The 15,009-nt window shown below is 26.9% G+C and overlaps 4 protein-coding genes across 8 annotated transcripts; 2 read left to right on the plus strand and 2 right to left on the minus strand.

Annotated features, from left to right (window-relative positions):
• Positions 1-328: 328 nt before the first annotated feature.
• On the minus strand, positions 329-4,023 carry LOC109599205 (cytochrome P450 4g1). The gene is made up of 10 exons (XM_020015153.2): positions 3,911-4,023; positions 3,601-3,749; positions 3,351-3,542; positions 3,112-3,297; positions 2,989-3,061; positions 2,641-2,935; positions 2,165-2,233; positions 1,225-1,393; positions 991-1,170; positions 329-537 (listed from the first exon to the last, which is right to left on the minus strand). The coding sequence occupies exons 2-10, from the start codon at positions 3,743-3,745 to the stop codon at positions 377-379; spliced, it is 1,470 nt and encodes a 489-aa protein (XP_019870712.2). The 5' UTR covers positions 3,746-3,749; positions 3,911-4,023; the 3' UTR covers positions 329-376.
• A 655-nt stretch (positions 4,024-4,678) lies between these two features.
• Positions 4,679-5,959, plus strand: LOC126266248 (uncharacterized). Its single transcript, XM_049969850.1, has 3 exons — positions 4,679-5,629; positions 5,683-5,772; positions 5,823-5,959. The coding sequence occupies exons 1-3, from the start codon at positions 4,706-4,708 to the stop codon at positions 5,895-5,897; spliced, it is 1,089 nt and encodes a 362-aa protein (XP_049825807.1). The 5' UTR covers positions 4,679-4,705; the 3' UTR covers positions 5,898-5,959.
• A 402-nt stretch (positions 5,960-6,361) lies between these two features.
• LOC109599197 (lipid storage droplets surface-binding protein 1) lies at positions 6,362-9,362 on the minus strand. 3 transcript variants are annotated; one of them, XM_020015146.2, is made up of 5 exons: positions 9,234-9,362; positions 7,466-7,603; positions 7,117-7,314; positions 6,895-6,996; positions 6,362-6,840 (listed from the first exon to the last, which is right to left on the minus strand). In XM_020015146.2, the coding sequence occupies exons 2-5, from the start codon at positions 7,595-7,597 to the stop codon at positions 6,547-6,549; spliced, it is 726 nt and encodes a 241-aa protein (XP_019870705.1). In that variant the 5' UTR covers positions 7,598-7,603; positions 9,234-9,362; the 3' UTR covers positions 6,362-6,546. The 3 variants fall into 3 exon arrangements, with proteins under 3 accessions (XP_019870705.1, XP_019870704.1, XP_019870703.1); XM_020015145.2 differs by lacking the exon at positions 9,234-9,362 and adding an exon at positions 7,834-8,028 and having other exon boundaries at positions 6,895-6,984; XM_020015144.2 differs by lacking the exon at positions 9,234-9,362 and adding an exon at positions 7,834-8,028.
• Positions 9,363-10,975: 1,613 nt separating this feature from the next.
• LOC109599181 (uncharacterized) lies at positions 10,976-14,560 on the plus strand. 3 transcript variants are annotated; one of them, XM_049969701.1, is made up of 17 exons: positions 10,976-11,152; positions 11,231-11,364; positions 11,559-11,603; positions 11,676-11,795; positions 11,960-12,004; positions 12,083-12,118; positions 12,169-12,210; positions 12,336-12,395; positions 12,446-12,520; positions 12,582-12,650; positions 12,702-12,737; positions 12,791-12,820; positions 13,877-13,910; positions 13,964-14,047; positions 14,104-14,187; positions 14,249-14,311; positions 14,365-14,560. In XM_049969701.1, the coding sequence occupies exons 1-17, from the start codon at positions 11,047-11,049 to the stop codon at positions 14,520-14,522; spliced, it is 1,221 nt and encodes a 406-aa protein (XP_049825658.1). In that variant the 5' UTR covers positions 10,976-11,046; the 3' UTR covers positions 14,523-14,560. The 3 variants fall into 3 exon arrangements, with proteins under 3 accessions (XP_049825658.1, XP_049825659.1, XP_049825660.1); XM_049969702.1 differs by having other exon boundaries at positions 10,977-11,146; XM_049969703.1 differs by having other exon boundaries at positions 11,076-11,156; positions 11,217-11,364.
• Positions 14,561-15,009: the final 449 nt, after the last annotated feature.

Consider the following 15,009-nt stretch of genomic DNA (forward strand, 5'->3'; position numbering starts at 1 on the left):
TTTTGAGGGGGAATCTCAAAATCATATCACGTCTGTGATATTTTAACCTTAGAGAGTCATTCCAATTTTTAACTCTTCTGAGTTTGGCGTAACATCATTCAATGTGTGAATAGTGCAAAAGATTTTTAGTATTATAATGTTTCAAAGTCATATACTACAGTTGATCATTTTTTATCTCATAGTATTATATTATGGGTTAATACATTAATTGTAATTATTACTTTTACATCAAATCTCTCAAAATAAAGTGAGTTCTGGCAAATTTAAAGCCCTTTTTTTCTTTTTTTATTTACGCCTTAGATACAATAGAATATTGAAAAAACTAAGAAACATTTTCAATTATTTATTTAATTATTTTCATTTAAAGCGTAAACTTTTAAAAACGGTTTTCCACACTCATTTTAAAACCGCCTATTTTGTGTGATGTTAACTGCAATTTTAGTTTGAAATCTTCTTGTTTTTGATGACACGTGACCTTGAATTTTCTTAAGATTGTGGCCAGGAAAACCTTTGCTACCAACATCGCGTATTTTGATCCTAAAAATAAACACATAGAATAAATAAGTTTATTTTATGTAACATGAATATTTTATACAGATTTGTCCGATGAACCCTAATAAAATATTTTACAAAAGGTTAGTACTATTTTTACGATATATACGAATTCCTTAATTGTTGAGTTTTATTGATTTTTTAAATATTTATGCTGCAAAGTTTATAATTTATTTTTAAAAAAATTAGAATTGATAAATTTTAATTCCTAATAATTCAATTATTGAATTAAAATTTTATTCTTTTTTCTCAGAAACACCCCAATTATAACAAGAACAACGTAATAAAACCAAACGCATCATATTAATTTTAAAAATAACGAAAATATATTTATAAAACTCGTTCTAAACGTAACGAAATACCTGCCAAACTAACAAATAGCCAAAATAACGTCACAACTAACAAAAAGGTTTTAAATATTCCATTTCTTTTACGTACCTATACATTTCCTATAACCTTGTGAAAAAGGAATAAAACTATAGCCTGGTCGCGCTTTAACCCGTTCCGGATGGAAATTTCCCGGATCAAATTTATTGCCATTGGGAAAGTAGTTTTCATTTCTGTGCAACAAATACAAAGCGCACACTATTGTTGACCCCTTGGGCAAAATGTAGTCGCCTATAATTTGAATTAATTAACCGTGTTTGTAAATAAAATTTTTAAATTGTTTACCGAGTTTAATATCTCTTATTGGAGACCTGGAAAAGGCGTTAATTGGTGGATACAAACGCCAGGACTCTTGTATAACTTGCTCCAAATATTTTAAGTTTTTAGTGTCTTCATATGTAACATCTCTGTCAGATTCTCCGAATATTTCCATTAATTCGGCGTATACTTTTTCCTAAAATAATCTGAGTAAGGATAGTCCCATAATTAATATTATAGCTTTTAAAAATTAATTATTTTTAAAAGATATAAAATCTCAGTTGACAATAAAATCAAATTAACTTTAGGTTATTTATTGTGTATAACATGCAAAATTAAAAACAATCGAAAATATTATTTCTTAATTATGAGAAAATACAAATTATATATATCAAAAATATTTTGAAGAAACCTTAATAAACATAACAAGTAAATTATCTGTAAAATTTGTTATTTGTAAGTATATAAGATAATTAAAAAACTAAAAAAAAACATAAGAGTTTAAACCGATTATAATTAATTTGCTTTTAAACATTTCAATACTGAAATAATATAAATAAAAATATATATAATTTATATATTTTTTAAAATAAATATTTATTTGTGACTTGAATTGTTTCATAAATTAGATGAAACTGTCATCCGAAATATATTGGTTTTTTGAAATTTTAAGAAATCTATCAAAAGTTGAATTAATTTTCATCCTAAATATAGCAGTCCTATAATAATAATAATCTTTTCCAGATTTCTTAAAATAACTAGTTTTGGTTAATGTTTGTTACAAGTCCTACTAACTTTACGATGATGAAAGTATCAATTTTAAACGACTTTTATTAAAGCGTCCGTTTTTGTGAAGAACTATAAACTTTACCTTGAACTAGTCTAAAAAATTCCGCAAAATGTGGCTCGACTTGAAAATAAATAATGTATAACAATATATAACCTTAATAAAATTATGTAAACATACTTGAACATCTTGGTATATTCCCAGAAGGCTCAAAGTAAATCCTAACGTTACAGTACTTGTTTCTTGACCCTGAAAAGTACAATAAAAAAAACAAGAATAATAGTATTCATTAACAACCAACCATTGATATCCAATAGTTTTACCTATGTAGGAAGTATAGTTAAAATTTAAAACATATTACTAATTATATACTTCATTTTACATAACAATGTAGTAACTAAAAAGGATATTTTTGAAATGAATGTCTGTGTTTCTAACATTTCATGTTTTCATTTAGGTGTATCAAATAATTCAGATTGAAATGGTGCATATATTATTAATCAAAATTTAAACAAACAATCATCCGAGTTCAAAAACAACATTAAAAATGTTAATGTAGGGATTTACTTAATATTTTATCAATGGCTTTTATAAAAATGTTTTTCATATATTTTTTTGATTTATAATGTTAATTATTTTTATAACCTGAAACTTACCGCAAACATCATGGTCATAACTTCGTCCTTAATTTCCTTCGAGGAGTAATTTTCACCATTGGATTTGGTCGCACTAAAAAAATTATCTAAAAACACAACACTGTTTTCATCAGACACAATTCCAGACTGAATTCTTTTTTCATACTCAATTTTCTTTTTCTTTAATACTCTATCGGAAATCGTATTAAGAATATTCAAGTGATGATCCTGTTTCTTCTTTAATTTTGTGAACTGAAATATAAAGTCGTTGCTCAGCCAAAATTTGACATGTCGCTCAAAAATGTATGCTCCCAATCTAAAATATGTTTTAATGATTTTTTTACTATAACCAAAAACTTATACTCATACTTTTCAACAGATTCACAGTAGTTAAGAGCGTCTTCTTCGCTGAGGAGCCCCTTGTGAATTCCCAGAGTGGCGGCTAAATATAAACAAATAATATAAAGTAAACCTAATAGAAATGTATGTTACCCAATAAATTAAACATTGTTCCAACTGCCAAATATTTATCGGCTCTAAATTCCCCCAGATCTGCATGCTTCTTAAACTTATCCACGATATCTTTGGCATTCGCGTTGAACACTGGTATAAATTCCAATAGATTTATTTTGTGAAACGTTCGAACTAATATTTTTTTGTTCTCTTGAAACTTAGGTCCTATAAAAATTACATTAAAAGAATCAGTTTATATTTTTAATTCAAAATCAAACCGTGACTTATCAAAATGCTGTCACCTAACCAAGGTCTAACGTACTCGTAGGTGTTTCCTTTGGGGATATCTTCTTTAGAGTTTCGCAGTATGACTTCCATGTCTTCCGCATTATAAACAATTATATAGGGCTTTATGCCAATCCACAAGAGACATTTGCCTTTGTAGTTCTCTATAATTTTTAGTAAGACATCTAAAAGAATAATTTTATTACACATTTTTTTAGTATCATAAAGAATTTCATTATTTACCTATTTTCATGAGAAGGTGCAGATGTCCAATAAGTGGTAACGAGGGAGGTGATGGAATAAATTTAAACTTCTTCAAAAATTTTCTCCGCTTTGCATAAAAATAAATCAAAATTGTTCCGAAACATATAACAAATAATGACCACATATTTCTAAAAGAAGTATCACACATGTTAATTAAGTAATGAATTATATTGAGATTATGTATACACTTAAGTAATCAAATACAATCATTTTATTAATAATTTTAATTTGATAATGGATTTACTATATTTATGTGTACATATGGATGTAATATTTTAACGTCACTTACCAAACTATGGTATATCAATTCAAATTATATTTTGTGATCTGACTGTAATCAATATTGTAAGTACGATTTTAAAAATTTTGTATTGTTTTACATTTACAAACATGGAAGTAAACCACATTTACGTTTGTTTCACTTTTTAATGGCAGGTTGATAAAGTTCTGTAAAAGCCTTTTAACAATGTGATAAAACTAATTAGGTGCTTGTTGAGTTAAATACCTTTCTGTATATAATATTTTTACAATATGTAGCTGAAAATTAATTTGTGTATTTAAACTAAATTTCGATACTATCCAGATTAAAATAAATATTATCTAGTATCACTTAGAATTGAACGTTTTTGAACTCATTAACTTATTTTTATAGTATATACTTTTTGGGAAATATTTTTTTATTTTATAATTACTAAATCATAGATTTTAAAAATTTAGAGTTTTCAAAATATTTCCATTTGGGAAATAATGAAAATGATAAAATTTAATCATTTGATAAAATATTCATTGTCAGTAAAGTAATTGTACTTAAAAGGTGTTTTAAATAGTTTTTTTATGTTAATTATCATAAACCTGCATAACTAAAGTAATAATGTAAAAACTGTTCTGCTAACTGCTTAGTTGTAGCATTCTTCAAATTAACATTAAAAACAAATTTAATAATTATATATTTCTTGTAAATGTTATAATTAATTTGTTAAATAAACATGTTCAAAGAAAGTTTGAATATTTTGGTTTTTATTATTTTCTTTATTTTAGAGTCCAAATGAAGTTCTTAAAACCTACCAGCGAATTGTGGCTAAGAATGTCTCACAACATAGACAACCTACTTTGCATTAGTCCATATAATATAAGGATAGACGAAGGCGAAATTAGTTTTCATCCTCTCACAATTAACCATACACGTTTTCTAATATTTAGGATAATTTTACTGGAGTTCATATTCGTTGCTCCAATAACGCCTAAAGTTCCAGAGTGGATAGGTCAAAAAACTATAATCCGTTATGTTTATACATTTTGTACATTTTCTTTGCATATGTTTATTTTGTTGAATTATTTTCTAACAGTTAAGAACAATACCTGTACATTAAAAACTTTAAACAACATTGTTAAAGTTTGGAAAACTTTAGAAAAGAATACGACGTTTTATCAGACATTATTACTAAAACGATTATATTTTTATGAACTATTATTTACCTTCATTATGTTAATTATCTTCTTACAACAAGATTATCTAAGGGAAATTGCATGGCAAGATACATTAGCATTCACATGTTCTGAAATATTGGTTTTGAAAATAATATTTCAGAAAATGCAAATATTACTCTATATATTTTATCTTTTCAAGACATTAAACTATAAAAGTAAAAATGGTGAAATACAATTTATAGACAAAGCTATGATTCTCTACCACAAAATTAACCAAATCACGAAACAGACCAATCAATATAATGGCTTGTTCTTTTTAATAATTACAGTAAATAGCTTTACATGGTTAATTTACAATTCGTATAAGTTTGTGGTAATTAGCTTATATCAAGATTTTAACTTGAGGACACTGGTATCCTTTTATTTGTGCTTTACTTGGACTGGAATCCAAGTGTTCCATTTAGGCACAATTGTTGTAACTTGTCAGAAAGTGGTTGATGCCAGTAACAGTTTTAAATTCGCTATCAATGGAAATTTTAACAATCTATGTGTATTCCAAAAAATCAATATTTCCAAAAAGGTAATTATATCATTATAATGCAATAATTGTTACTAACAGTCACTTTGTTTTAGATATGTAAATATAACATATATCTATTAAAATGCTCAGTGAAGTTTACAGCTAAAAGTTTGTTTGAGATGGACAGAGCTTTACTCCTTAGTGTAAGTTGTGTTTAGCAGTTGAATTTTGTGTTAATTGAATATTATTCTAGATTTTAGGGACGGTGGCAATATATCTAACAGTACTTAATAATTTTGAGACTATTTATAGGATGAAGAAACACTGAGAAAACAAAATTATATTTTTACATGTAAAATAATTAAATAAATTGTGTAGGATGTTCCACCGTCAAACTATTTTTTCTAAATTTTTTCAAGGTACAAAGTTATTATCTTGTTATCTTATTATTAATTTGGTAATTATATATAAATAAAACTATGTGTGTAGCGATTTAGAAATATAATAAATAATTATGTAAAAAATATAATAAATACAATATTTAATAAAAATTATCTCCCTTAAAATTGCTATGTCTCAATTCTTCTAAACTAATTCTAAAAATAAAATTTAAAAATCTTCATAAAACGAATTAATTCCAAATCCAATTAATTAATTAATTACATAATTTTAATGTTTTATCAAACATCACTTCATCATTTTTTATAAATCAATTTGAAGTCGAATACTTGAGTTTGACAAGTTTCATTCAATTTAATCTCATACAACAGACATAAAAAATAAAACCAGAAGTTCATTTATCTATTAAAATGTATTTCTCTTAAAATAACAGTGGGAAATATTTATTTAAAACATTTTTAAATCCAATACTAAAAATACAATCTAAAAACACATGTAAAATTAATTGAACAGTCTTAGACAAAGTGGCACATATTCACTTTAAAACAATATAAATAAATCATCAAAAATAATAAATATTATTCAGCAGATTTCTTCTCCATGTTCTCTCTAACATCCTGGCATTCCTGACACTCAACAATATCATCATCTTGTTTTGAGTGACCCTTGTGCAAGTATTCATCAACTTTCTGTTTGCCATAGTCCTTCAACTGTTGTGCTTTTTCCATTGCAGGTTGGACGAGCGGTTCCACAATGTTTTTGGCGGCTGTAACTGTCGGTTGTACAGCTGACACGGCTGGTTCCAATTTGTGCATGGCGGTTTGAACAACTGGATCAACCAGATCCTTGGCTTGCTTGATTTTGGGCTCAACCTGTTTACAAATATTATTTAGAATAAGTTACCAACAAGAATTATTGTTCCTTACAATTTCTTTGGCTTGTCCAGCATATGCATAGGCGCATTCCACGGCGGGTGTTACGGCGTTGTTAACGTATTCCTTAGTGTTGGTGTAGATCTGGAGAAGTATCTAAATAGAATAGTATTTAAGTGAAAATGGACATGAACTTTGCGTATATTGGTAAATACAATACATAAGCACATTCAAATGAATATGAGATGAAAGCGGAATGATACAGCGGGTACTTACTTCTCCTGGAGGCAATTTTACAGCCGGAACTTTTTCTTCGACGTAATCCAATCCTGAACAAAGGACACCATCTACTTTTTTAATTGAACCTTCCAAAGTGCTTAGTACCGGGTCTGTGATAGGTTTGCTGACTTCCACAGCTTTTTGTACTGTGCTCTCCGCGGTGGAAAGTGTCCAGTTAGTCAAACCATTGTACTCCTGAAATCGTGAATAAATTTAGAGTTTATTTCATGATTACATGCTATATTCAAAACAAAATCACACAAATTGAAGGTCAAGTTTTACGTTTAGCACTATATTTAAAACGTTGAGTTTAATTGATAGATTAGGAAAATTATTTAATAATTACCTTGACTTTTTCGTAGATATTTGTTGCCGTTTGTATAGTGGTCTCAACAGTTGGCAATTTGGTAATCCTGTTGACTGATTGCATACAGGTAGGGCCAGTAATTTCATTTTGGTTAACTTGATCAGTGGCCATTTTGTTCTGAAAATAAAAAAATAATACTAGTACATAGTTAGTTTAATTGTTTTGTCCTAGCAAATTTAGCTATTAACAGAGTGTTTGTATTGACCTGCGGGGTCTCAATTATTTAACAAGGTTTACATGAATATTTAATAATTACTTTGTTCGTCGAATAGAACACAATTTGTAACATGGAAAATGGATTGAATGTTGTACTACAAGTAAAGATAAAATATAATAATGCGACTTACATTTTCTAACAATATGAACGTTCCTAATTGTACGACGCTTAAGACTGAACTGACTATCTTGAGTATGCTTGTTTTTATTATAATCGAAAAAATGCAATCAATTGACAAAAACTGATAAAAGGTGGCAAAACTATCACTTCGGTCGACATTGAACGGCCAATAAAATGATACAAAGGTCATTCAAGTTGATAAAAATTTAATCTACCAATCTTCGCATGTGTAATTTGCATTCAAACTATTACTCATAAATGAATATGACTTTACTCCGTGCCCTTTCAACTCAATGATAATATTTTATCTTTCCGTTATGTTATTTTTTCTTGAATTTTTGAAAAATACTTCAAACAATCAACTGAACTGAAGCACAAGTAAGCAACGCATTAAAGTAAAATAACCTTGATGGTATATCTTTTTAACTATTAAGTATTAATTGATATAGAGGCATTAAATTCACATTTGAAAAGTACAACAATGAAATGTGTACTTTTAAATCTAAAATATTTAATTACACCTATCTATACAGGTTTAATTATATACAATGTACAAAGAAAATTTTCAAAACTTAATCTTTTTTATTTAAAAAAAAAAAATTAAAAATAATCGTTACTAGAACAGAAATTAATCATAGATTAATAAATAATGATTTAGATGATATATGTACTGATAAAGTAACAACTGATAAATATTTCGGTTCAAAATATATCCGGTTATTTAAGATGTAATTGAGTAAGCGATTGTTGTTCTGTTATTTTATTTTTCTTGAATAAATCCTTATCAATACTTATTCATATAGTAGGGTCTATCTACAGTTAGTATTAATAATAAGTCACATTTAGAAACTATGATCCAATCCATATGCAAGAACATTTACCCCTAATTGGTTCCATTAATTGAATCATATATACGTAAAATTAAGTATTTAAATAAGTAAATAGTACATAATATTTTGTTTTATAATCAGTATTTCCTATATAATTACAACAGAATCGAAATACGCATTAAAAATAAAAATAAATAGATTTCAATTTCTCTAAAAAACTTCTTAAATATAAAATAGTAATACATAAAAATATATAAACCTGTGGTAATACAAGTACTATAATATAGTACTATAATATTATCTTATTTACAGTGGAAAATTTTCATACTGTTCTGTCACGTACATACTCTAAAAATAGTTGAATACGCTAAAATCAATCAATTAATATTTGTAAATAATAAAATTATTAACAAGCTAAATAACGGTTCCTACAGGATTATTTAGATAGAAAAACTTGGAAGAATTTACTCATGTATTAATTATCTATTTATTATTGATTTTTCATAATTAATATTAAATAACTATATGAACTAACTATATTAAAAGATTTTACGATTGTAGGGTTATTGAATGTACTCACTGGTATTCTAGAATGAAATAAGTATGTCACACAAACGAATTCACTGTACGTTCACTGAATGTTTACTCTCACGTATCAGACGGTATATAAATGTATAGTGGGGACGTGGACTTTAACAGACGATGAAAATGAATCATGTGTCATATGGTTGGACTGTACTGTATGGGAGTCCAAAGTCCGAGGTGATCCTTTACCTAGGGCAGATGTCTATTGCGAAAAATGTGACTCAGGGGTACTCCAACTATTTATTTTTTTGTAATTTGATCCAATGATATAAATGTTATACCTATATCCTTCTTCCTGTATATCTAAAACGAGACAATTTGACAAAATTTATTTAAAAAAATTATATTCAATATGTTAAAACTAACGTTTCACTGCATTAAAATAAATATGTATTTTGCTTAATATTTTTGCAATATCGCTATGCTCATAGAGTAATGAAACTCTTTTTTATTTATTCGATGAATTAAAAAGTATATTGTATAATAATGAAATAGACTTGGAGATAAATGAAAAGTTGTAACATATGAGTGTAAGATGTGTAAGGTTTGTATCCATTTGTTCTTTCATTGATTTATTTTTATTTTTTTATTTTTAATGCACATCTGTAATCTTAATTGTATAAAATTATAAATTGTTTCTTCTTACATGTATATTTAATATATTTCCAATTTTTATTTTGAATTTGACTTTTACCGCCTCTGATCTATTAAGGAAATAGAAAACTACAACTGACGTCTGCGACATCTTCTGTGTGGACACAAATCTACAATTATTTACAGCAGGTTTCTACTACTACAATTAGGTTTAATTCATATTTTATATTTTTATTCTGTTTATATATTTATATTTTCAATAAATTTTATAATTTATAATATATTTAATGATTGGAATATACTTAAAATTATTTTGGTTTTCTAAAAGATGTTCGCATTAACATAATTAATCGGTGAAATTATTATTAATAATTACAATTATAAAATTTATAATTTTTCAGAAATGTTTGTTTTATAAACATGTACCTATTACATATCAGTAATTAGTAACTATTGATTAATGACCATTAATAATAACACATTTTTTTCACATATTTGAAAAATTACATAAAAAGGAATAAATTTAATGTGTATTCAAAAAACAATTTAATTTATTTCCCAACCTTTCCTGAACGCGTGGGGTGAGTTTGTTTACCTAATAGAGTTTCAAGCAATTCGTAGAGCCAAATAGTTTTACGTCCAAATCCGTAATCAAATAAATCTTCGGAGGTTATAAACTTGTCTGGTGCAATAAACTATACGTGATAGAAGTACAATGTACTTGTGAAATAGTAAGTAAAACATATTTTCTTATATGAAATATACGATCCATTCTTCCTGAGTTATGGTACTTGGTAAATGCAACGTTTCCTTGCTTATAAATCAGTAAAAACATTTGAAAATTTGCTGCAGACGCGGTTCATTTGCCAACAAGCCAATATGAAATTTGAAATTATCATATTTCTGACGGACGATGTTTTTCACAAATAAAGATCCAGTCCATAAACATTCAAAACGCAAAAAGAAGCATCCGATAAAATTTTAAACAAACTATTTTTATTCATTTTTCGTATTTTTGTAAATTGATATACTGTTTTTAGTTTTCCTATTCAATATTTTACCTAACTTGGTTAAAGAATAATTATAAGTAATATTTAACTATTACATTCCCACACTTTCAATAATAGGAAAAATGACATTTTAAATTCATTTTTAAAAGTCACGATGACTTTCTACTCAAAATTCATTGATCCGCTGGAAGGCTGAATTTTAAAATGGGTTCAAACTACAAATTAAAACAATCGGATAACAAATCTTCGTCTTCAGTTGAGGATGGCAATGCAGAAATTTCATACGCAAGGAATAGCGATTCCAGTGAGTGTTGGTATTAGTTTGATTACTTCAAAATCACCATATTTAGTCTGACATTATATATTTCTACTAGAAGATTTTTTCCAGGTTGTGCCAAAACTAATTTGTTTTCAAGATATCTTGGACCATCGCCAGACGAAACTATATTGACTGGTGTTCAAACAGTGTTAAAACTATGCGGAGACTTTGGATTTAAGTGTATGAATAAGTGTCAAGATGAGGTAAGTTTATGGACATATTTATGATTTATTCTTATGTTGTCGTGTACATATAAGTTTTAGGAAAATCTATGGCCCATTTTACTGAAATCGCAATTTAAAATGTTGCTTTTACTTATTGTGTGAAATTTTTACTTTACGTTAATTTTATGTATTTGAAATAAATTACCTAAATAAATAATTATTGTATATTACAGGTTGTTCAAACGCCTTCGGGAGATACAAGCAATTTACAATTGAAAGTAAGTATTATTAATAAAATCACTTACTTGTGTTGAGTATAACAAAGAGAAACATTCACAATTTTATGTTAGATTGAACTAGAACATCAAGAAAATCTGTACCAGATGGAAAACCAGTCGAAAACTAAGGACCAAAACGAACCTAAACATAAAAATTCTAAAAGTAAAAATTCTGAGAAAAATGCTGAAAAAGTAAGTATTACTTTAATTGTCATAACATAACGCATTTAACACATTTATCTAAAATTATCTGAAAATCTCAAATAATGAACTTGTTGATAATGAAATTTGGAAACTGAAGAGACAGAAGAATATTATTGCCACTTCAACTTACAGCTACTCAAATTACATTTCAGAATAATGATCAATCGAAAGATGTTGCATCGCCACCAGAAAAGGATGTAAGTTATTTGAAGATCAATATCAAAATGATCTAAATTTATCGATTTCTGAATTAACTGTAGACGTTTATATTTTAGGGAGAACCAAATAACTCAAAACAAAATGAAAAGAGTGTAAGCCTTTAAAAGAAATTTTATTAAAATAAATATTCCCATAATTCTAGATAATGAAATCTCATGTTCACATATCTGAAGATAAAAAAGTGGTAAGATTTTACTCATTTTAATTTTATTAAAGAAAATATGTTGGAATCCTTTGAAGCGATTTTGATACTTATTCTTGAGCCATTTCATAAAATATAACTACTTCAACATTAACGTTTCTTTATAGGAAGATAATTCATCCAAAGAAAAAGTTCCGTATTCAAATACTGTTGAAGCAGGTTCACAAGTATGCACATTTAAAATTCTATATTTCCTATTAATATTTTCTAACTGTAGAACGGCTCAGATGTAGAACCCACGACATCTCAAAAAGCAATTAGCTTCTATGGATTTAATAAACAAAGTGTGAGGGTATCTATTAAAATTTTGCTATTTTATTACTAAATTTGTGATAAAAATGAATAAATTTTAGAATAGTTGTCCAAATTGTTGTTGTCCAAGCTGTTTAAACGAATTTGGAAATAGGACAAAAGAGAAATATGTAAGTTTAACATTTTATTGAAAATTAAGGAAAAATTTTTGATTTTTGTAGAAAAATGTAAAGAACAAAATTAACAAACACAAACAGGTAAGTTTACGATATACAAAATCTGATACATGGAATCATTAAATTTATTTTAGATTCAAAAGGAACCACTAATATCTTGCGAGGTAAGATATTTTATATTAATTCTTACTGTTTATTTGAGTGGTCAAAGACGATGAACATGAAAAAGAGTTACAGTTACAATTTTTTTAAAGCTACGCCTTTTTACTAACCGAACCATTATCAGTTGACACGACTATATGAAAAAATGAATTAATTACTTCTTTATTGTAAACGTTAATTATTTAAATGGATTCTAGTTTATTAAGTTAACTTAATCGGCTATTCGCGACAATTAGTGAGTTTAATAATATTCTTAAAAATCTTTGTATAAATAAAACATAATACTGGTGGGAAAATCCATAAATAGATGTTTACACTGCTATAACAACTTAAATATAAAAGTGATAATGCATCTAATTGACCATATAAATTGGATATTAACACATGGTAAAATCAATAAACTTAATACATGGAGTTAGAGATTGAATTTCACATAACGACATTATGATAATTCGTAAAAATGTTTTTTAACAAAATAATATTGTGATATAATAATAATAATAATAATAATAATTTGTTGTAATAAAAAAAATATTGCATATTTCATACATTACTTGTACGACAGATACTAAAAAATGTAGTAAAAGTTTAATATGGATTCTAGATTAAATTTCTTGCATTTAATGTTAGATATTAGTACCACTGAATTTTCAATCAACTTTATTAGTCCACAGTTTGTTGTTCATGTTTCCTATCAACATTGTTATTGTGTAAAAGTAGGAGTAACAATAATACGTAAGACACCATTGAATTATTATGATTTCTGTCATACCTCCTTTATTAATTTAATATTTATTTTGATAATACTCCTCATGAAATTGTACAGTTTTCGACTTTCCATCCGATAAGCTACTTATGTCACGAGTACTAAACTGTGTTTTGAAGGCCTGTCAATAAATATCCAAAATTTCAAAATATAAAATAGTATTATTTTAAAAAAATTTATTGTTTAATATCTTAAAATAATAGACAAAAATAAAAAACACATAAGCGAAAACATTTTTAAGCTTTATTTAATTATTTCCTTATTTTATTAGCATTCCTTTTGTATTTTTCAGTGTCCGGAATCTATACCGTATTGCAGATGCCAAGGTATCTCTAGTTTCCCTTGAATGATACTATCAAATATTCTAGTATTGATTTAGGTGTTTGTAGGCCCGTGGCTACTTTTGAATTTGCTGACAACGTGAAAGTCCCTAGCAAGAATAAATTTGAACAACAACCGTCAAGTAAGTTACAAATGTATCCGTGATTATACTTTACGCTTTCATTTGTTCTGTTACAGAGATTGCAAAAAAATATAGCACTAATTGTTGTGCTCGTTGTTGTGCTGAACAAAGAAACGGTTCCAATTCAGGAAGTGTTGATGGTAAAATATTTTTAATAAGTGAAATTTTGATAAGTAAAATATCAATATAATACTTTTCTAGGATCATCAACTTGCATTTATAGTGAGGCAGAGTCAAAATCAAGAATTCATTGTCCACCTCCAGGTAACTTCTCAGGTTAATTAATAGTTCATTGATTTTAATTTTATTTTCAAAAGAAACTTCCGGAACGGTTCTTAGAGAGCGCTATGCCATTACTAAGATAACCGACTTTCATAATTACACTACGTTTGAGGTGATGAGAGCCACCAAAAGGAAACCGAAGGTACTTCCAGAATCTTTAGAAGGTGTTTTTGTTTTAAGACATAAAAATTAAACGTCTACTGTGGATGTAAAATAAATTATTGTGATGAAGTGTTTGCAATTTTATTAATTGTTTTATAAAGCACATTTTTAATTCGTCGAAAATGAAAATATATGTTCAATTTAATTTAAAAATAAATCTACACTATAAATAATCACTAAATATTATTACACTTAATATTTTACTTTTAAAACTCTGAATTAGTCTAGCATTAAATGTGCAATGGTCTACTTAAATTCAATTTCGATAAATTGGATATTGTATAATAATAGGTTAGATTCTATTAACAATTTATCAAAATATTTCTTTCTTTCGCTGAAGGATTTTGGAGTGTATGTTTTGAAAATGTTGAACATAAAGAGAAGTTATTAAAATAATAATTTGGTGAAAAATTTTCTGTGCTACCAATGGTTTATCTATTTGAGAAATTTTACATTAGTATGCAAAACTTTGGTCTTTTCGTAGTTTAGTACTCGCCGAAGTTCGTTGTACAAATCAG

The sequence above is a fragment of the Aethina tumida genome, chromosome 7 (assembly GCF_024364675.1).
Source record: "Aethina tumida isolate Nest 87 chromosome 7, icAetTumi1.1, whole genome shotgun sequence".
Classification (NCBI taxonomy): domain Eukaryota; kingdom Metazoa; phylum Arthropoda; class Insecta; order Coleoptera; family Nitidulidae; genus Aethina; species Aethina tumida.